At 36.7% G+C, this 19,199-nt stretch overlaps 1 protein-coding gene across 1 annotated transcript; it reads left to right on the plus strand.

Moving 5' to 3' along the window:
- The first annotated feature begins 4,418 nt into the window (after window positions 1-4,418).
- On the plus strand, window positions 4,419-12,568 carry btc (betacellulin, epidermal growth factor family member). Its single transcript, XM_067424230.1, has 6 exons — window positions 4,419-4,669; window positions 6,377-6,481; window positions 8,472-8,589; window positions 8,689-8,835; window positions 10,386-10,519; window positions 11,529-12,568. Exons 1-5 carry the CDS (start codon window positions 4,630-4,632, stop codon window positions 10,516-10,518), a joined length of 543 nt encoding a protein of 180 aa, XP_067280331.1. The 5' UTR covers window positions 4,419-4,629; the 3' UTR covers window position 10,519; window positions 11,529-12,568.
- Window positions 12,569-19,199: the final 6,631 nt, after the last annotated feature.

Consider the following 19,199-nt stretch of genomic DNA (forward strand, 5'->3'; position numbering starts at 1 on the left):
ATGATGCACGGTTAATATGTCAACATAGCCTACCAACTTATAGGTGTGTTGACATAGCGACCGCCCGCACAACATTCTGACTCACACATTAGCTAACGTTACTGATAAGTTTGTTAAGTAACGGTAGCTCGCTGCTATTTCATTAGATTGGCATTACATAACGTGAAAAGCCGTAACTAAACTTAACAATAATAGAGATGTAATATAACAATTACCTTGTCAGTGAACATGTTTTCTGCTGGAGATGCCAGATTCGCTGGTTGACAGTGGCAATAATGACAACAACTCCCATGAGCACACGCACTTTCCCGACGTCATTAAAGTACGTCTGTTGTTATTATTTTGAATGAGTGACCCCTAGTGGCCAAAAGTTGCATACTGCACGTTTAAGACCACATGCAGGTATTATTCGTTGTTGATGTTGAGGTTTTAGTTTGTCTGGGATAAATCTTTTATCTTTTATTTGACTTATAATTTTACCCCAAATATTAATTAAAAAGGCTCGTCAAACAATTCTATGCAGGATATAAAATATTCTTTTCATTATTCTACAAGATATCCTTGTTGTTGATGTTGTTATAGTACTTGTTCAGCTCTAAATTATATTTATAAACAAATAATATTAATCTGTACGATTATATGAGTACACATTACTAAAAATATGGCTTACATGCATCTCTCGTGAACGCGCGTTGTAACCCCTGCGGTGCCTGTGTTAAGTTGGGCATGGCATTTGCTGAAGGGGGTCGTTGTTTGCAGTGGCGCTTGATAATACGCGGCTTGTGTGCGACGGGGACATACTCTGGCGACCCCTGCCAGCCACACATCTTCTCCATTTCCCACGAGAAATCCCTCGGCCAATGAACACAAGCCCTCACCCCAGCAGCGTGCTGTGTCCACTGAGCTCTCTCAGCTTCATTAAGAGGCGCCGTCTCGAACATAAGGGGATTTAGGCAACGTCAGAGACTCAAATTTCCCCATGGGCTACCCTGACTGAAGTTTCTACACTAGTGAACCAGGGATTTTCAAACTCTTTGATGCCAGTAGGGCACACAAATATTAAGTGTGTTCAATTCTTCCCGTTCTCGGAGACATGTTGGTTGTTAATAAATCAAAAACATATATAATTCATTAACTTTGACCGAACGTTCTCTCAGATTTTTTTTCCATTCGCCCCGTGTCTCTCAATCTGAAAACTGCCGTCTTTGACGTTTTTCTTTTTTAGTTTCAACAAGCTGTCAGAGTCTGGTAGTCCACCTCAAGATTGTATTGTGTGATGCTGGTTCTTTCATTTTTCAGCACTCTATAAAAATCTTTATTTTATTGAACGCGTTCACCCTCTATCTCTCTTGCTGACATTCTTTGCCTACACAGCAAAAAACATGTTGGGAGATTTATCACCACAGGTGTTAAAATTATCACTTTCCGGGTGAACATACAGGTCCGTCTTTGCTAGTGTTAAAACAACACTGACGAAAGTGTTCGTTATACAAACACTGTGTTAGTGTTTCTTTTTAGTCACTCAAGGTGTTGAGAAATGTATTACTCATAAGTGTACATTTAACACATTATGGTGATTAATCTCACACACCCAGTGTATTTAATGTTTATTTAATGTAAATACTTAAATACTAAAATGGCACTGTGAATGAAATTTAAAACAATTTATATATATATTATTTTATTTTTTCCCCCAAAAAATCAAGTGACTACAAATTTATTTGAATATTTATTGAAATTGTAATATATCAATTCCATTACATTTATGTATTTGGCAGACACTTTTATCCAATGCGACTTACACTGCATTCAATACCATTTTTAATAAATAAAAAAAAAAACATTTTTGTCAGTTCTTGCTTTCGCCGGGAATCGCTAAAGTAAAGCCATTGTAGTCACACATACAATTGAATAAAACAATTTCTTGTTATACTCCAATGCTATAACATCTTACCATGATAAATCTCTACTGCGTTTCAAACAAGATTAAACAAAGAAACATTCCTCAAGTAATGTTTTAATTGAAAATACAAAAATTCAACATTGTATATATTAAATCAACCTTAATGTTAAAAAACTGTCTGGTTTGTAATTCATTCTGATAAAAAATACTATTCCTTTATAAATTAATACATTTACATTTGGCAGATGATTTTATCCAAAGAGACTTACATTGCATTCAATGTACGCATTTTTACATTTTGTCAGTTCTTGCTTTCCCAATTCATCGATCCCACGATCTTGGTGTTGATAGCGCTCCTCAAAATGATCCAAACACATAGTATCGTTCCTGTTAAAGAGACAAATTTGGTTAAAACAAACACATTAAAAAAACTAAGATATAAAGTTTCAAACATCTTCAATCAACAAGCAGAGATACTTACATAGCCTGTCTTCCTTTCAGGATCGTTTAGGTTTGTAGAGTAATAATGCCAAGGGCATACATAGATTGTGGCCTTAAGTGGTTTCCTTCTGCAATAATAAACAATATTCCATGAAACAAAAATCCTCCAAAGCAGAAAGCAAACTAAAAGACTCAAAATAATCAGGTCACTTTGTGTTTTACTTCAGGTTATCTTTATACCAACACATAGCAAGAAAATGTTATATTCAAAACATAAGCACTACTGTTACAGATTTACAATACTACAACTAGAAAAGGCTAGAACTAAGTTGTACAGAAAAAATCGCGCATGGAAGGGCACTAATGCATGACTGCTCAACTAATACAAAATAAGACGAAAAATGTCAAATAGTATGAGTGTGCAATGTCGTGGAATGTATACGCCAAAACTCATTTCGGCGTGCATATGATACACACTTTATGGCGTATATATGACACGCTCTCTTGGGTAGGTTTAGGGTAGTGGGGTGGGGGGTTCGTATGTATAATACGCCATAAATTGCGTATCATATGCACGCAAAAAACAGCGTATCATATGCACGCCAAAATGAGTTTTGGCGTATACATTCCACGACATTGCACACTCGTACTCGATCTTGAGTTTCTATATGACTGAAGCAGTTCATGAAGAAAAGCGTGTCCTACGATGTTTTCGACATTTTGGAGCGCTGTACAGAATGGTCGGCGTATGTTATCAAAGTACAACGAGAAGATTGCTAGAACACACAGAGCATTTCACTCGCAAAATGTTGCAGGCCGATCAGTATGCGCAGCGCCGACAATGATGGACCGTGCTATCCGTGGGTGCTCGGCCAGGGATCGAGCCCCGGCGTCACACAAGAAAAAAAAAATAAAGAGCAATTAATTCATTCGATTAACGTCTGCTTTCTCATTTGAATGACATTTCAAAACACCAGAATTAACTCGTAGTTACGGGGTGAAAGATATAAACGGTCTTATAAAGGTTGGAAGCCCTAAAGATACTAACGTTATGCCAAATGAGAAGAAATAACTATCCAAGTCCAGTGAGTTAAAAAATGACACATAATGTTAATGCTGCTACATTATTACAAAATTAATACAACGAAATTAAGTCACTTACGTAAATCTCGTCCTCCATTAACGAATTTAGTGTGTTAGTGGGGGTTATTCAGTTATGTTAAACTGAATGGCGGATCAAAAGCGCGCTAAATTTAAACTGAGGTAAAAAAAACAAAACGCTAAGAGTTAAGTCATCCACATCGGTTACGTTACTCATTATACAAGCTCATTAATAAATCACAAGTTGATAAGATAATAATACTATACTATACCTTGTCCTTGTAACCGTTGTGTGTGCAGGGAAATTCATAAAGATGGAGAGACCGAAGGATGAGCTGGGAAATTTAAAATGCTCTGCACATGCGCAGATGTTGATTGTTAACACCCAAAGGAAACACTGTGCTTTATCACCCAAAGGAAACACTGTGCTTTAACACTAAACAAGTGATAAAGCATATAATATTTGTAAATTAACACCAGATTTTATCACTAGATGCCCAACACCAGGTTTTTATCCCTCAGTAATTTGCTGTGTATGGCTTTATTTTTGGAGTCCTGTGATTTCCAATAGGTGGTTTACAAAACTGTCAGTTATTTTTTTTTTTATCTCAAACTATTTTTCTTGAGTTAAACAAAGTTTATATATATATATATATATATATATATATATATATATATATATATATATATATATATATATATATATATATATATATATATATATATATGACCTATAAATGTACTAGATAATCTGTGACTGAAAATAAAAGTCGTTCTAATTGTTTTGCATAGCATAGCAAAAGCTATGTAAATAAATATCCACATATCATCATAGGCACGCACGATTGTATGCAATAAGTATCTAAATGAATATTTTTCCTAATAGAAGGCATAATAATAATACAGAAAATAATTTCTTTATAAAACCCAAAGTCGTTCTCACACAGGCTCTCTAGGCGGAGAAAACTCATAGCACCTCCCACGCACGCCTCAATAATCGCCAGGCAGCCCGTCACTCACTCCTCTAAGCTTGAAGAAACCCGAATGTAAACTTTGGAAGACTACTGAAAAGTTATATGCAACTCACTGTAGTCGTATAATCGCTTTAAAAATGAACGACGTGACTGAATCTGAAGCCACACGGGGGTTCAAGTCTTCAGTTTGACGCGCAACGCGAAATACAAATGGACAGGACGCGCAGGTACATTTGGGGAATAATCACAGGTACGAGTCACCATTGTTGGTTTGTATTCAACGCCTTTAACTGTTTTGTTTGGCTACAAAGCAACCATAGATTCTAGAAGTACCCGTTTGCCAACTTTTCCTTCTTTAAAGGGTCATGAAACCCCCCTGCTGCAGCGGTGTTTTTTCACACCTTCGATTTGAAAAAGCTTGTTAAAAGGGGAGTGGTCGACTGTGAAAAGGTGGGATGGTATTGTGTGGAAAGAGGGAATGTTTGCATAAATTGGGGAGTGTCTGTCAGTAGGTGCTGAGCGGTTCTGAGACATGTTCTTGGTTCACGTTGGCATTGTTTACCACAGAGAGATTAAATGAGGGATGAGTACAGCGAATGAGAGAGCTATGAGTGGCGTGCAGCAGAGATCGCAAATCATTCAGTTCTTCAAAGTTCAAACCAGCATAATTCAGTGAGAAATGAAAATAAATGTTATTCTGCATGACGAAATATTTTGCAAACGTGATAAAACTATATTTGTCCAAATATGCACGCTGTTTGGCAAGATGAACAACGCGCCGACGTGATAAGAGAACGTGAACCACCCAACATGCGATGTGACAGATGTGTAATTCTAGATCGGTGTAAAAGCGAAGAGGTTTGAGGCTAGTCTCGACCGCGCATTGCCGTGACGATCCGCGCTGTCTATCACTCGGCAGCTAAATCTATATTTGTCCAAATATGCAGCACACTGTTTCACTAAGAGCCCGAACACATGCGGTTTAGTGCATGTCTGTGACGACAAATAAAACGGAGAGGACGTGGCTTTTGTTCATTACCCTACAGATTACAGATAGGTTATTTTGCACTCCTGACATAGATAGTCAACGCTTGCAGGTTCGGCGTGCGATTCCTCAGGTGAATTTTACTTTACCGAGCCTTTGTAGCAAAGGCTTCCACAGACGGCGCCGGTTACAGCTCGCTCGGCGCCCTTTACGTTATTTCGTATCAGCACAGCGCCTAGCTTTCCTCCGTGACTTTTCCGCACGCTGCTTCCAAAACTTCCCCACCATATCTCTACAATAATGATGTAAGACGAGCCTGACAGAAGTGACTGTCTCATGCATATTAACTAAATTATCTTGTATGCATACTACAGCGCAGGGATTGGACTGAATGAGCTTCATGTCATGAATATATATCGAGAATCGCTCGGAGCGGTCGACGTCAGCATGTGCCCAGCTGCCCATACTTGGGCCGAAAAGGCCGTGCCGACGTCAGCATTTGTGACGTTGCTCCGACTAAACTTTTCAAACCGGAAGACAGAAATCGCTCTGAAAAATGCAAAAATAACTATTTTCACATATGCATACCATTAATGAGTACCCTTAGTGTTTTCAATGATGTGCAGCCTATACATATCTGTTTACATCTCAAAAAAAGTGTTTTGGGGTTTCATGACCCTTTAAATAGCTCTTTACTTGTATTTCTTAATGAGCTCGTGTCATCGAGAGTTGCATGTTTAAAATATTTTATACTATTTGACAGTTTCTATTTTTAACACTGGAATTCAGTTTAGCTCATTACAGGACCTTCTATTGGTTAATCATGGAGGGAGGGATTTTAAAGTGGAACTACAATCGAGAGGCCTATATAACCCAGTGTAACATTTGCCTGGAATCTTGCGAAGCAATCTTTGCCACAGTTCTGAAGACATGCGTGGTGCCACCTGTGATTTGTTTGTTGTCTGCCCTCAGCTGTCGTCCTATGCAAATACTCCCAGGCTGAATGGAATACCACAGAATCACCGGCGAATAGGACTGTGTCCTGCAATCACCATGACAACAGCGGCAACTGCACAGGTAAATATCAATGGCACCCCAACCTGTTCTTTTCAAATAATGAGCAAGCCGAGCCCGAGATATTTTCCATAGATTCCACCTCATGCAGAAAGCGTATTTTGAAGCTATCACTGACTTTGAAGACATGAGAGATGTAACACTTGTGATGTAAAAAAAAATAAAAAAAATAAAAAGGTGGTGGGGGGAGGTTGGGTTCCCCCTGGACTTGACATGAAAGTCTTGATACCTTGACCACCTGCTGAAGAGATAAATAAAATATTAAAGGAAAATATTTCCATAGCATGCAAAAGCTGGTGTTATTTAATCACAACATTTTGGCAAAGCATGAAATAACGTGAAGATATTAGCCTATAATCTGTTTACCGAGGAAAAATGGACTGTTATGATAGTAATTCAGCTTCTTAGTCCCCTTCAAACCTTGTAATTTTATTTAAGAAGTGATAAACTAATTCTCCCAAGCTCAAGTTTACTATCTCTGTACCGCAGGTAATCCTCAGATCATGTTACATGCGGCCAGAGTTTGTAATTAGAGCCTTTCCCATTCAACTTTTAGTTCATTCTGAAATCAGAGCTCAAGTTTCAGTTTCTGTAGAACGGCAGTCTCTTTTCTAGCTCAGTCCTTTGAACTTTGATGCACACAGACAGTATATTGTAAATGAGTAAACGGACAACCCTAATTTACTGTGTAGCCTATTTTATATTTTATTAGTTATTGGCTGAAATTGTTTTTTAATGTATTGCGTTGATGGATATTGGATATTTAATTGTGTATTCACATTTTCAGTTTAGATTACCTTGGCCATTAGCTAATACCTTTTAAAAACTGTTAAATGCAATCTTTAACAAAACGTTTTTCATGCTGTACATTATAATGTTGTGATGCCTAAACATTATTTTGTTTTGGTAACACTTTATTTTAAGGTGACATAGTTACACGTTACTACGTGCACTTACTATAGTAAACGCATTAAATTATGCATTATTACAACTAACCCTAAACCAAACCCTAACCGTAACTCTATACTATAGTAAGTACATGTAGTTAATTAATATTACCCAGTACTTATTTGAGTAAGTGGTAACACTTACTTTACAATAAGGTTTCATTAGATAAGATTAGTTAATGTTAAGAGGTTAACTAACATGAACTAACCATGAGCAATACATTTGTTACTGTATTTGTTAATCTTTGTTAACGTTAGTTAATAAAAATCCAGCTGTTCATGGTTTGTTCATGTTGAGTCACAGTGCATTAACTAATGTTAACAAGATTTTAATAAAGTATTAGTAAATGTTGAAATTAACATTAACAAAGCTGATTAAATGCTTTATAAGTGCAGTGTATTATTAGTTTGTGTTAACTAATGTAGTTAACTAATGCTAACTAATAAACATTATTGTAAAGTGTTACTGAGTTGGTATAGTGTAACTACATCACCTTGAAAAGAAAGTGTAACTTTTATTTGTTATTTATCTAGACAAAATAGTATTGAATTTTAATATTGTCCATAGTTACATTAAACTAATAATTGGACAGATTTTTTGTAATCAGAAATGCCAGTAAAGACATTTAAAATGTTACAAAAGATTTCTATTTAAAATAAATCATGTTCTTTCAAACTTTATTTTATTTTTATTTATTTTTTACCCCAAAATATTAAGCAGCACAACTGTCAAAATGTATAAAAAATAAGAAATATTTAAATATTTAATATTTAATCGAAATCATCAATGATTTCTGAAGGATCATGTGACACTGAAGACTGGAGTAATGGATTATGAAAATTCTGTTTTAAAAACGATTAAAAGTTAAACTATAAACAGTTCAAATTGTAATACTATTTCACAATATTACTGTATATTTTTGACCAAGTAAATGCTGCCTTGGTGAACATAACAGACTGCTTTCAAAAACATTAAAAAAATTATCGACCCTATACTTTTGAACAGTAGTCTGTGCTTGATGGTGATATGTATCCCTGCTTTACAGATTCAAAAGATGACCACACATGGAGTGGGCACTTCTCTATATGTCCAAAAGATTATAGGCATTACTGTATCCATGGTGTTTGTCGTTTTGTGAAGGAGCAGAACATTCCTTCATGCAGGTGAGATTTTGACCTGTCCATCACCCAACTGAGCTAGTTAATCAGAGCTAGTTAAAAGTTGAAGTTCAATAATGTTTTTTTTTATGTACATTTGCACAGATGTGAAACAGGATATATAGGCAGTAGGTGTGAATATCTTGATCTTGAGTACCATATGGCAGAACGAAGAAAAATAGTCATCGCATGTGTGGTTGCAGGATTGGTCTCTCTTATTCTGCTCATCGTCTTCATATGCGTCTGTACACAGTGAGTAATGTGTTACACTTTTTAAAGGGTTAGTTTACCCAAAAATGAAAATTAGATGTTTATCTGCTTACCCCCAGGGCATCCAACATGTAGGTGTGTTTGTCTCTTCAGTAGAACACAAATGAAGATTTTTAACTCCAACTGTTGCTGTGTGTCAGTCATATAGTGGTGTGAATAGGTAACTATTCTAAAAAAGCAAAACAAACTAACAAAAAACATGCTTAGACGACATGCACAAAAAGCCTGCTGCTCGTGACGACACATTGATGTCTTAAGACATGAACCGATCGTTTTTTATGAGAAACCGAACAGTATTTATGTATTTTTTTACCTCATATCCCGAGTCTCATGTAATGTTCCCATCCGTCATTACTTCCATCTGGTGAGGTCAAACTGGTGCGATCATAGAAATATATTATGTAGATGCCTCATTCGGCCGATCCGCATACGCACTAATGAGGATTCTATATGTATATCTATGATCACGGCAGTTTGACCTCACCAGACGGAAGTAATGGACGATTTGATAATAACTTGATGAGACTCGTCGGGATATGAGGTAAAAAAATAACTTAATTACTGTTTGGCTTCTCACAGAAACCGATCGGTTCGTGCCATAAGACGTTGTGTCATCAGGAACAGCAGGCTCTTTGTGCATGTTGTCAAAGCATGTTATTTTGTTTGTTTGTTTTGCTCTCATAGAATTGTTACCTATTCACACCACTATATGACTGGCAACAGCAACACAATAATTCTGTGTATTTGACTGTTTAAGGAACCTTAATTGTAAAGTGCGAGCTCTACGTTCAGGCTTGTGTGTGTCATTGTTATGGGCTCATATCTCCTGTAACTGCTATAAAATCGCTTGCATGTTCAAATGATTTCCGTTATCCATCCCGAGACGAACGTGAAATGTTGAATCGGATTATGCAGATTGCTTTAGTGTAGGTGTGATATCTTTTGAAACCAGACGCAATTTGCTAATTTTGAGAGATTTTTACTGAAATTATTTCTCACAAGAAAGTTGATGTGATAAGCTTTGCTGATTAATTTAATAATAAACATTTGTGGTAATTTCCCACTTTATAAACTCAAAACTTGCATAATTGTACTCATTCGTGTGCAATATACCCGCGCTAATATCAGACCATGTGGTATCGATTTAATATCGCTACTTAGGTATTAGATTGTGGTACTGTACCGAAGCCAAAATTGTGGTATCGGGCCATCCCTAGTCCCTGCTTACAAAGTCTGCATGAAATCCATTCTGGATGATCCTCTTGTTTGTTCCTAAATTCCTAAGTCTGAATCAGGCTTGAATTGGATTGAAATTGATGGCATCCTTAATATTTACTTCTGAGTACTAGAGCTTGCAGTTATGACATTTCCAGAACGCACGCTCAAAATACTGGGCCAGCTAAAGCATATTCTAGCACCCCACAAAAAACTAAACTAAGACTTTGTAAAGGGGCATAATAGACTGCAGGAAGACATTGGTTATTTCATCTTTAATAATGTTCTTTTTAACATCTTCCTATTTTGTTTCACAGTAAACGATATAAACCATGTAGAAAGAAGAAGAGAAAAAAGGATTCATGTGATGAAGATGAGAAGCTCAGTTCACTAAATACTCATGAAGATTTAGCTGCTCCAGTCGACACGTGTGACACTAATGCTGTGTGAAGTGAGTATTTATTCTTCTCCTGTCTCTGTATGGCATTAGGGACACTTTCTGTTCATATTATGTAAACCAGTAGACTGGATTAACCCAGCCTGATCTGTCGGCGATTTGATTTCGCCCTGCAGCTCAGGCTTGAAACCTGCACTTTTTGTCATACGTTTGCAATGGTCTGATTGGTCGAAGGACTATCCGATTGCATACAGAGTCATTTGAATTATGCTCGTTGGCCACGCCTCTTGTGCAGTAGAAAATAGCAGACTCCCCAGACCAATGTTCAATCTTAAAGGGTTAGTTCACCTAGGGTTAGTGATAGCCAGACAAGTACACCAGTGGTTTTCAAATAGTTTAGACTTAGACTTTAAATCGGATATAAAGTGACAATCCAATGTAGTACCAAAATTGTTTATCATTCAGAACAAAATAGGCTTGGAAATATTTTTGGAATAAAGTTGCATGTTATTGGTTTCTGAATGACTCTTTCTATGATTTCATGCTGTTTGCAACTAATAATTCACTGCATAAAACACACTGTGGTTCAAGCCACATCTGTCTTTATTTTCAAGTTTACCTGTATAATGAAAACTGTCACATTTTCTTTTATCTGGCATGGTTTTGCTAATTGTAATTTATGGTTTGTGTACACAACAACTATATGTACTACCTTTTTTGCGAGCAGACATCAACGTTGTCAAACCGCTCCCCGTTCACAAAGATCTACGCAAACTAATAAAAACGTTTTATTATTCTGCCAGGCCAGTAGATGGCGATGTCACTACACTTCTATTGACTGAAGATATAATACGCATGTGCTTGACATCAAAACCTTCTCAAATATGAAGAGAGGTTAACGGTATCGTTTTTAAAAACTTGAATCCCGATTTCAAAAGCTTTCGTTATCATGTAAATTATAAATTGACTGTTTGACATGTGGCTTTTGTGATGCTTTTCAGACATAGTAAGTCAGGTCAACTTTGAGTTCAAATAGATGGGTTTAATGATCTTTCTGTTTCAGTGAAGTGATCCTGCCAGGGTTGCTAATGGCCTGCAAATGTGGACTTGTCCTGCCGAGTGATGAAATCAGTGCTTTACAGTAATCCTGAGTGGACTTTTAAATGAATTTGGGAGATATGCTGTGTCAGGCAACCTTTGCCATTTTGTGTGCTACTGTTTCCCTTATTCGTCAAGCCACAAATGATTTCCACACTTTTCAGGAAAACGTGTAGTTGAACTGAATAAATATGCCTTCAGAGTGGTTGTAATGAAAAAAGTGGCGTTCAATATGCTGAATGCAACCAAAGCCTATCCATGTTGGTTTAGATATAGGCCGATTTATTATGCATATGAAGCACAGAGTACTGAAAAAAGTTTCCATATAATAATACATTGAAAATAAAATAAAAACAGTTTCGACAGCTTCTGGAAGTATAGTTCTCCCGACATTAACGGACCAACACCTTTAATTTATTTATTAACATGTAAATATAATGTGTTTTGCTTTGTTTGGTTTTAAAATAATATATAAATTGTGGAGAATCTGCATTACAATGTATTTTTGTTTTCTGTATTGAGCTATTTTGACAGCAAAGTATTAGCCATAATAATAATTAAAAAAAAGTTTTGCAATTCGGTCCAAAATATTTAGTGACAACATTTTTTTTAATGAAAAAGGACAATCATTTTATATATGTGTTTTGTTTGGTACGGTTTGGAAAGATGCTAGTTGCTGATTATTTAATGTTAGATTTGTGTTGCACATGCTGTTCAGATTTCTATTGTATGCACTAAACACAAAGCTGTATAGCTTTATATCTTCATGTCTTTATAAATTAATCGGTGCAAGTATTTTTATTTCTGTTATATTACACAAGAAATTTTGATTTTCAGTGGGTGCTAAGTGATGGATTTTTTAGTTTGAAATGTAAATGCTTGCATTATGTTCTGTAAACAAGATGAATGTGGCACATAAACTGATCATTTCTTCACACCAAGGTGGAAAATGTCCATGGAATGTGCAAAGCTGCTTGGTTAGAATAAACTCCCCACCAGCCCTGCTTCCAAGTTCCAGGAAATGCGTTATTGTTTGTTTTTCGCCCTAGTTACGGCTGCCCTCTAAAACATCCAGTCTGTGGGATCATTTAACCGTTATCATTATAGATAAAGCTTTGAAAAGCCGCCTTGTGTTTTATTAATCAGTTTTTGAAGCCTCAGTCTGTTCTGATGCCAATAGTGACCAGCACAGGCAGACGTCGTGTTTCAGCACAGCCATAAATAGCTCTTCTTGGTCTGGTGTTTGTGATTGGAGTACGACAGGAATCCAGCACCTCATTGGTGGAATCTTGTGAGGCAGATGTTTTTCCATGATAATTATCAGAGCTGTTTTCAAATGTTTTAACAGAACATCAACCAAACAACAGCATGCACTGATTTCAAACTGATTTTTTTTGTTTGTGTAAGATGTAAAGATTTTGATAGATCATATGATAAGGCCCATTTAAACTTCTGTTCCACTTAGCATAGCAATGACCTGTGAAGAAAGTCATTCGGCTGAATTTCCTAAAGCAGCAGGAAATGAAAACGTAAGGTGTGTCAGAGTGAATGAAATGGGTAACCGATACAACCAGGGCTTGACATTAACACCCTCCAAATACAGTGGATTTCAGCAGTGGCGTGTAACACATTCGCTAGCTACTTTGGCGGGTTGAATTTTATATATAATATACATTTATCATGTACACAAGTCTTGAAATTTTTTTTACAAAATAAACATATTATACTCATTCATTACACACAAATGTATATATTTTAAATGTTTAATTATTTTAAATTTGATGATTATAACTGACAGCCAAGGAAAATCCCAAATACATATCTCAGAAAATTTAAATATTGTGAAAAGATTCAATATTGAAGACACCTGGTGCCACACTAATCAGCTAATTAATTCAAAACACAAGAAAAGGCCTTTAAATGGTCTCTCAGTCTAGTTCTGTAGGCTACGCTATCATGGGGAAGACTTGACAGTTGTCCAAAGATGACCATTGACACCTTGCACAAGGAGGGCAAGACACAAAAGGTCATCGGAAAAAGAGGCTGGGTGTTCACAGAGCTCTGTGTCCAAACACATTAATAGAGAGGCGAAGGGAAGGAAAAGATGTGGAAGAAAAAAGTGTACAGGCAATAGGGATAATCGCACCATTGGGAGGATTGTGAAATCCTCACAATGAGTAAACTGCTGCTGGAGTCAGTGCTTCAAAAACCACTACGCACAGACGTATGCAAGACATGGGTTTCAGCAGTCGCATTCCTTGTGTCAAGCCACTCTTGAACAACAGACAGCATCAAAAGCGTCTTGCCTGGGCTATAAACGAAACAAAGTTTTGAAACGTTATGAATCAGCATATTGATTCATGATTCGAAACTTGAATCTATATGCCGAATCATAACCGTTTGAATCTTTGTTTTGAAATAGGCCCATCACTATATAAGTCATTATTTAGGTTTTTTTGTGCACAAAAACTATTCTCGTCGCTTCATAAAATTATTGTAGAGCAACTGTAGTGAGATGGGCTTTGCAACAACATCTCTAGTGCCTTTTATGGGTCTTGAGAGAGGAAATGACATTGGTGCTAATGAAAGCCTTTCTGAGCCATTGGAATCTCATTGGAACTTAATTTGTGTTCTGAAGATGAACGGAGGTCTTACGGCTGTCGAACGACATTGGGATAAGTAATTTTTGACAGATTTTTCATTTTTGGGTGAACTAAACATTTAAACAATCAAATGCAAAATAAAGTAAAAATGCAGGCCTTGGTGAGTATTCACATAAAAATATTTATGTATTAAGTGAACCTAAACAGTCTATAAAGAAAATGCATATGTAACTGTTGTCAGCAAACCAGGAAATAACAGACGGCAGGCAGAGATGAAAGATCCAAATGCAGGAAGAAATTTTATTTAAAAAAAGAACTCAGGAACAAAACGAACTAGGAAAACCCGCTGAAACCAGGGGACATCATACACCTGCAACACCAAATGACCAACAGAGATCCAGCGAAAACAAGGGCTATACAAAGGGAAGACCAGCTTAACAAGAAAATACCTGGGGAGACTAATCAACTACAAAATAAAGCACAAGAGACACTTCAACGTAAAAGTCCAAAGACAGACCCAGAGCATAATGTGACAACAGTATAATGTATCCATGTTTTAAAGTGACAGCAGCCTAATATAGGCTACCTGCTGCCAAATTATTAGACAGTATTAAAAATACCTTTATGGCGTTTTTACCCCATGGTATCAATATAATATTTGGAAAACCACTAGCCACTATCACTGGTGAGCAAAAAAAGTTATTTTAAGGTTTAAATTAACAAGTTGAGCCCCTGATTTCTTTAGGAGATGAGAGATCACTCAGATCACCTTTTTTTTTCTCCAGGTCTTCTGAAGCCATATTAAATCTTCATCAGCGAGATGAAGAATTAATCTAATTTGTGAGTGAATAACTCAGACGGCTTTTGTGAACTGAATCAACCAATTCATTGGCGGGACTTACTCAAAAGAATAATTTTTTTGAATAGCTTTTAGAAGAAGATTTTCAGTGAATAATTACTTAAATTAAGCTATTCAATTATTTCTTGTGAGTCATAAGGACTGATTTTATGATACTTTTATGATGGTTGTTTGATTTTTTTTTGTAACTTTGGAGCTTGGCAGCCTGATTTAATTAAATCTAGTGTCAGAAATGCACTTGTGCAAACTTATGCAGCTTGATAAAGATTTCACTCTAAAGAAAGTGTGGCTGGACAGTCAGAAGAAATGAAAAAAGCAGCAATGTGCTGTAAGAGATCATTAAAAAGGAGCTTGTTCAGTGGACAGATGCACTGCATCATGACAGGAGGAGAAGCACCAGGCTATAGAGAAAGAATGTTTTGTTATGATAGTGGCTGCCGGCTGAAGAAGTTAATAAACTTTATTTATTTTCCTGTTCTGTTTTTATCTCAGGATGCCCATGCTGAGGTAGAGTCTGTCAGCGCTAGTCTTGATCCAGCCTCTCATGAAGACTTAAAGGGTTAGTTCCCCCTAAAATGAAATTGATGTCATTAATGACTCACCCTAATGTCGTTCCACACCCGTAAGACCTCCAATCATCTTCAGAACACAGTTTAAGATATTTTATATTTAGTCGAATGCGTATGTGTATACACACTTTACTGTCCATGTCCAGAAAGCTAATAAAAACATCATTAAAGTAGTCCATATGAGACATCAGTTAGTTAGTTAGAATCTCTTGAAGCACCCAAAATACATTTTGGTCCAAAAATAACAAAAACTATGACTTTATTCAGCATTGTCTTCTCTTTCTTGTTTGTGTTCAATCCTCAAATAAAAATTAAAATGGTTATGAATCAGTGAATCGATCAATGATTCGGATCGCCAGTGTCACGTGATATCAGCAGTTTGGCAGTTTGGAATGCGATCCGAATCATTGATCGATTCACTGATTCACAACCGTTTGAATCTTTATTTGAGGTTTGAACACAAACAAGGAAGAGAAGACAATAAAGAGAAGACAATGACTGAATAAAGTCATAGTTTTTGGACCAAAATGTATTTCCATTAAATGCATAAAAATGTATATTCAAGAAATTCTAATTAACCAACTGATGTCGCATATGGACTACTTTGATGATGTTTTTATTCCCTTCCTGGACATGGACAGTAAAGTGTGTATACACATACGCTTTCGGACTAAATATAAAATATCTTAAACTGTGTTCCGAAGATGAACGGAGGTCTTACGGGTGTGGAACGACATTAGAGTGAGTCATTAATGACATCAATTTCATTTTTGGGTGAACTAACCCTTTAAGATGACCAACATCTGTGAAGAGATGGCTCCAACATACCTCCAAGAAACAGTTTCTGCCTTAAATTATTACATTGTATATTAGTGCATGCTATAATTGTGATTGTCTATATTTTCTGATATCCATAACTTGGACACAGTCCCCTCTGATAATAAATTACTCAAAATTGTAATCATTCTTCTAAGAAAATACAACATGGTGTCAGAAATGCACATGTACAAACACATGCAGCTTGATAAAGAGTTGACTCTAAAGAAATTGATTAGCATGGCTAGACAGTCAGAATAAGTGAGAATAAACCAGCAATGTGCTTTGAGAGATAAAACAAAAGGAGCTTGTTTCAGAAACATAGAGTATGTGGACTGTATCATGACATGAGGAGAAGCACTGAGTCGCTGCCAGCTAAAGAAGTTAAAGGGTTAGTTCACCCAAAAATTTAAATTATTTCATTAATTACTCACCCTCATGTCGTTGGACACCCGTAAGACCTTCGTTCATCTTCAGAACACAAATGAAGATATTTTTGTTGAAAGCTGATGGCTGAGAAAGGCTTCAGATAGGCCTCTATTGGCATTCAGTACATCTCCACTCACAAGACCCATAAAGGCACTAAACACATCGATACAAAGTCCATCTCACTACAGTGGCTGTACAATAATGTTACACTGCGACGAATTGCGCGCACAAAAATCAAAATAACGACTTTATCCACCAAGTTATTGACGTGAACTCGACGCATGTGCGAGAATATGACGCAGATCCGCTGTTCCAGACCCAGAAGAGGAGGAGCGCCGCCATCGCGTGAGTTCATGTCCGAGACCTACACGGAAGACAATAACTTGGCGGATAAAGTCGTTTTTTTTTTTTTTTTAACGCCATATTGATTTCGTCGCATTGTAAAATTATTGTATAGGATCCGTGCATTCGGCCTTAAAGTGACAGCAGCTTTGTAACTTTTATACAAGTATTATTTATATGAGTTTAAGTTTGTCATATTCTAGTATGTCGGATGGAGCATCACTGACTGGCTTAAACCATGATGGCATAATGTGCATTTATACAACAATAATAAAATAATGCGTTGACATAAAGAAGGAAATTTACTTTTGATACTTAAGTACTTTTGAAAACAAATACTTCTGTACCTTTATTCAAGTAAAAATCTGTTTCTACAACATTTACTTGTAACAGACTATTATTTGACCAGTAGTACTGTTACTTTTACTCAAGTAAAGAAGTTGTGTACATTGACCACCTCTGGACAATATGAGAAGATCTTGTGCATCGCTAGTCAATGAACAGCATTTTGGTCATTATAATAAAGCTAATCTTATCCTCAGTTACTCACACAGTTGAACTGGGGCAATGCTTTTATTTTGCACACCTCATTAACACTGTCATAATGTTAATTATGCTGGAAGTCTGTCTGCTTTTTGTTAAAGAGGTGTGGAGGGCTTGACCAGAACGCAGGATTGCTCTTGTAGCAGGTGGCTTTGAGTAATTGACCATGCTTTGACCCAGCAAATAGCGATCCGGTCCGTTTGGCAGACTCTAAATCGTGTGGTTTAAACCTGGTTCTTTATATTATTCTCAAGGTCTTTCGAACTGAACTTGACATGGTCTTAAAGGTGAATGATGTTTCATTCCTTCTAGTGTCAGTATTCACGGCATTGTCAGCATGACTCGCACATTATATAAGGGCAAAGATAGACCTGTAAGTGGTGACTGCAGGAACAATTCCCTTCTACAATAACAACTGATCAATACGGTATGGACGGTTAAATAAAGAAGAACTGGTCATGTAAGAAGTCAGTGAATGCCATGGTTATTTGAAATTGCTGTTATTTTTTGGCATTTTTATGAAACAGTTTTAGCTCCAGTGTGTTTGAGGATTTAATATTTAACTACCAAACTACCAAAATGAGAAAAAAAGATCCTTCTTGTAGGTCCTTGTAGCCATTGACTTCCATATAGGAAAAAAAATACTATGGAAGTCAATGGCTCCAGTTAACTGTTTGGTTACTGACATTCTTCAAAATATCTTCCCTTGTGTTCAGCTGAAAAAAAAAAATGCATACAGGTTTGAAACAACTTGAGGGTGAGTAAAGGATGACAGTATTTTCATTTTAAAGTGAACTATCCCTTTAAGCCAATTGTGCCTAAAAGGGGTTGCGCGAACCTTGAAATGGCACTCTGTGGCACGGCAGGATTTTAAACAACTTCCTGAGTACACTCATTGAAAACAATGTGTTTGAATTTTAAAGGAGCCGCACACCGGACGCGAAGCACAGCGCTGTGCCACGTCTTTAAAATATTGAGCACCCCATATTGCCAAAATGGTATGATCCTCATTTCATAACACTTTTGAAGATTCGACTGTGAGATTGGTGGTCGAATCCGGCTTCGCATATTGATGCATCGAATTTTCGACTATTTGGGGTCACTCCTACTGCGGTATTATAAAAACCCTGTGAAATCAAGGTGTCATCAAGCTACTTTGAATAAGGGACCTCTAGTGGTGAAAAGGTACATATTATGGCTTTAATATTTTTACATATTATGGTTTAATAATTGCTCAAATAACTCTGTACATATGTGGGTTGTTAAAGGTGCACTATGCAACTTTTACGTCCGCTAGAGGGCGCCTATTCAACACAAAGGCGTAGTTTGAGGACGCCAAATTTGAGCACAGAATCTTGGGACATGTGGTTTTCACCTCAGAGCCAGTGGAAAAGAATCAGAATAGGACTCGGGCAGAAATCATGTTAATGGACGCCATTCCCGGTCATGAGTATAACGCAGCTCTGTTTATCATA

Source organism: Pseudorasbora parva, chromosome 18 (assembly GCF_024679245.1).
Source record: "Pseudorasbora parva isolate DD20220531a chromosome 18, ASM2467924v1, whole genome shotgun sequence".
NCBI lineage: Eukaryota > Metazoa > Chordata > Actinopteri > Cypriniformes > Gobionidae > Pseudorasbora > Pseudorasbora parva.